At 50.0% G+C, this 3,967-nt stretch overlaps 1 protein-coding gene across 3 annotated transcripts in view; it reads left to right on the top strand.

Annotated features, from left to right (window-relative positions):
- Positions 1-1,856: 1,856 nt before the first annotated feature.
- Positions 1,857-3,967, top strand: part of URB1 (URB1 ribosome biogenesis homolog) — a 75,001-nt gene continuing 72,890 nt past the window's right edge. For 2 of the 3 annotated variants that reach the window (XM_017526092.2, XM_017526090.2), the window contains exon 1: positions 1,857-2,102. In XM_017526092.2, coding sequence (XP_017381581.1) covers positions 1,961-2,102 — 142 coding nt within the window. In that variant the 5' untranslated portion in view covers positions 1,857-1,960. The remainder of the gene's footprint in view (positions 2,103-3,967) is intronic. The other variant, XM_017526091.2, reaches the window with a different exon arrangement.

The following is a 3,967-nucleotide window of genomic DNA, read 5'->3' as shown; positions in this document are numbered from 1 at the left end:
TTTAGTTTAGATTGTGAGGTCTGGCTCCAACCAATGGAGATCACACACAGCAGTAAGGACAACGGCAAATGTGTAAGGGATAAATTTGTTTTCCTTTGTTCATTGTACTCTCGTGGCACGATGGCTGGCAAGGGTACCTTCGTGCAGTACAGGAAGTAAAAATTGCATTGCTGAAAGATCCTTTGTCTCAGTGCTAATTTTTCTTTGCGGCACCGAGCATCTATTTCCAACTAGTATGGATAATCAGTCAGAATTAAGTCTGTCTTCACTAATGAGTGTTGCCTTTTACAGGTGGCTTTGTGAGTATATCCCCTCTCAATACTGCTGCATTAGCTCAAATCTGCTGAGGGGGACACCATCTCTCTGACCTGCCTACAACATGGGTATCTCCACAGGCACAATAATCTTGTCAGGACAGAGGGCTCAGTGTCAACACAACATGCTTTTTCTATTAGAAGCTCTGAAAGCCCAACAGTCCACAGAAGGTCACATCCTCAGATGTTCAAAACACATCTGCTTACAGAATATGAAGCACTATTCTCTTAGACTAGAGGACCAATTCTCTGATGGATAATTGCAGTGATTACCAAGTTACTTATCTAATGAGCTGGTTCATGATTGATTTGGAAACATACCCAAGTATCGATGAAGTCATATTAAAAAATGTGTCAGCCTGTTTTTACTTATTTTTAATTTCATTTTATTTCAGAGCATTTAATGCGGTTCACAAGTCAATAACATCTTCCAAAAACACACTGTACTTTTTTCCACGTCAAAGTGGTTTTTCACACATTGCATCAAGTACTGTTCATAATAGCCCCAAGGACAGGATTGGGTTGGCTTTGCTGTCTCCATTTTAATGACAGGAACTTAGATGTGGAGGCCTTATGCTGTGCAACAAGAGGTTTTACAGATTTTACTTCGTTTAGTCTTCTCCTCCCACCCTCCAGGGCACAAAGAGCCCATCAGGCCGGGTTCGGTGGCTCACCTGTAATCCCAGCACTTTAGGAGGCTGAGGCGGGCGGATCACCTGAGGTCAGGAGTTCGAGACCACCCTGGCCAACATGGTGAAACCCCGTCTCTACTAGAAATAAAAAAAAAATTAGCTGGGCGTGGTGGCACGCACCTGTAGTCCCAGCTGCTCGGGAGGCTGAGGCAGAGAATCGCTTGAACCCGGGAGGCGGCAGTTGCAGTGAGCCGAGATCGCGCCACTGAACTCCAGCCTGGCTACAGAGCGAGACTCCATCCCCCCGCCCCCACCAAAAAGCCAATCAGTTTGAGGAAGCCTGGGGTGGAGGCAGTCTGCAGTGACATCCTACCAGACCAGTCGACCTGGTTCGGGCCGTGACAAAAGCTGGGGGTTGAAGGGGCACCCGCACAGGGGGACCTGACACCTAGCCAAGGCGAATCCACCTTCCCGGCAGTCATTGGAGGCTCAAATAGGCAAAGTATCAAATCCTGTTGTGTGTGAAGCAAGCTCTTCAAGTGACACCGTCAGGGCGACCTCGGGTCAAGAACTACTCATTGTGCTGCCCAGACGCGCCGGGGCCCGGGCCGTCGTGGTCCCCAGGCCAGGAGTGAAACATCTGGGAGTTCTTCCAGCCAAGAGCCCCGGAGAGCGCCGCCGAGATCAGGAGCGCGCCCCAGTGGACCCCAAAGCCCACAGCCGGGCGGGGTGTCCGCTCCCCGAGCCAACCTGGACTGCCAACGCACCTGCAGGCCCAGGACTCCGGCTCCCCGCCGGCCCGCCCCTTCCACGGGCCACGCCCCTTCCGCCGGTCCCTGCGCCACGCGGGCCCGCCCCTTCCGCCAGCCTTTTCCCCCCGAGCCCCGCCTTTTCCGCCAGCCCCGCCCCTTCCTGCCCACGTGCGGGCCTGGAGCTCGAGTCTGCTGTTTGTGCCTGTGCTCCTCCCGGGTCCCCCAGGTGTGTCGTTTCGGTCTCGCTCCCGTCCTCTCTGCCATGGGGGTCCCCAAGAGGAAGGCCCGGGGCGGCCAGGACGGCGCTGCTTCCTCCGCGGGTGCAGCCAAGCGGGCCCGCAAAGAAGAGCTCACGGGCGTGCGGTTCAAGGCTCACTTGAAGGACCCACAGGGCCCCGGGCCTGGTGAGTGCGGGGCGGCGGGCGCAGGGCTGGCAACACGGGCTGGCGAGGCGGCCTCTGTGTGCCAGGCACAGCCTCTCCTTTCTGCAGCTTTCGGGTCACCTAGGGTCAGTGCCAAGCATCTGGCTTTGCAGAAAAGTGGGGTCCAGGACGACTCTGTACTTCCTTACCCTGGGCTGTCAGCGACGGCTAGAGGGCCCCGACTTGCTTGGTTGGGATCGTTTCATGTTACAACACATGTCCCTTGCCCAGACAGCATCCCTCAGCGAACTCTAAAACCTCTTTATTGCAGTTGTCAGGAAAGTAAATGAAGTGTCCTTCTCTATTGAGTCCTTACTGAGTCAGCTCAGGACGGTTCATGAGATAGTTTGCTATTTCTTGGACTGTCAGCAGCGTTTTAAATAGCGTCCATCCTCCACCACTCACACTGACTTCATAACTTGTAACAAGCTGCTAGAAGCCCCCACAACTACTTGTCAGTTGACCAGGAATGGTCCGGTGACTGAGATGGAGCCGCCTCTATAATTTAATTGCACTTTTTGTAAAGTGTGACCACCCTTCACGACTACTTGTAATCGTTTGGAAAGTAACATCGTTTGGGAAAAACGCAATTGAACGTGATGCCATGTGGATGCATCGCTCTAAAATAAAGCAGTGGCAGCATTTCTCCCAGGTTAAATACATTATTAAATTAACCGCCACTATATCTTCGACTTCTAATTTTTGGCCTACAGTTTTTTTTTTTTTTTTAAACCAACAGGGTCTTTTTCTGTTGCCCAGGCTGAAGTGTAGTGGCATGATTATAGCTCACTGCAGCCTTGAGCTTCTGGGTTTAAGCTGTCCTCTCACCTCAGCCTCCCGACTAGCTGAGACTGCAGGTGCACACCACCATGCCCAGCTATGTTTTTTTTTACTTTTTTTGTAGAGATGGAATCTCACTATATTGTCCAGGCTGGCCTTGAACTCCCAGTCTCAAGCAATCCTCCCACCTTGTCTTCTCAAAGGGCTGGAGTATAGGCACGAGCCATCACACCTGGCCTGTTTTTAAACTTTTGATACCTGTACTTACTAGTTACAGCTAGGAAGATGATACTTTAGCACAGAATTATATATTTCAGTATTCATTATTAGTAGAGACTATTATTTGCTAGGGTAGAAATAAAGTGATGAATAAAAATCTCAGAAAGCCCCTGCCATCGTGGGGCTTACGAAGAGTCAAGTGGGGCAGGCCGATATCAGTCAGTAGAATCGCATACATACAGTTTCAAGCACAAGCTTTCCAAAGGAGAGGTACATGATACCTGACGGTGTTTAACAGGCCTGGAATGTGGTCTCACCTCTGCCTGCCCCATACTTATTTTTACTGTTATTAATAATAGGTTCAGCATTACTTCTTCAGAGGAAACCTTCCCAGCCCTCGAATCTAGATCGTGTTCCCTAGTTACAGCCCTCATTACACTCTTGATGTTTGCTTCATAGCACTTACTACAGGTGCTTTGTGTATTAATTTAAGTGATTGCGGCAGGAGCTTAGTAAATACGCATGAAGTGAACATTGGTCTCTATTATTAGATTGTAAGCACCATGTGGGTTGAGGCCATTTCTGATTTATTCGCCAGCATGTCTCAAGCACCTCCTGTGATGCCTGGAGCACCTGGTAGGTGCCCAGTAAATGGTGTGTGGAAAGATGAACTCATAAAGGGATGGCAAATGTAACAGGCCAGCGGTTTCTACCCTGTAATACCCTGGAATGCCAAGAGTTACATGCTAGAGTTTGGCTAATAATTCCTTAAAAAAGAGTAAGTAGTAGCACTGTTCTTTCTGCATAAACAGCCCATGCTATAACTTGCATTCTGTGTTTTCGTCTTT

This window comes from Cebus imitator, unplaced genomic scaffold (assembly GCF_001604975.1).
Source record: "Cebus imitator isolate Cc_AM_T3 unplaced genomic scaffold, Cebus_imitator-1.0 Scaffold41, whole genome shotgun sequence".
Lineage (NCBI taxonomy): Eukaryota > Metazoa > Chordata > Mammalia > Primates > Cebidae > Cebus > Cebus imitator.
Note: the sequence above shows the minus strand (reverse complement) of the source record. Positions and strands in the feature narration are given on the sequence as shown.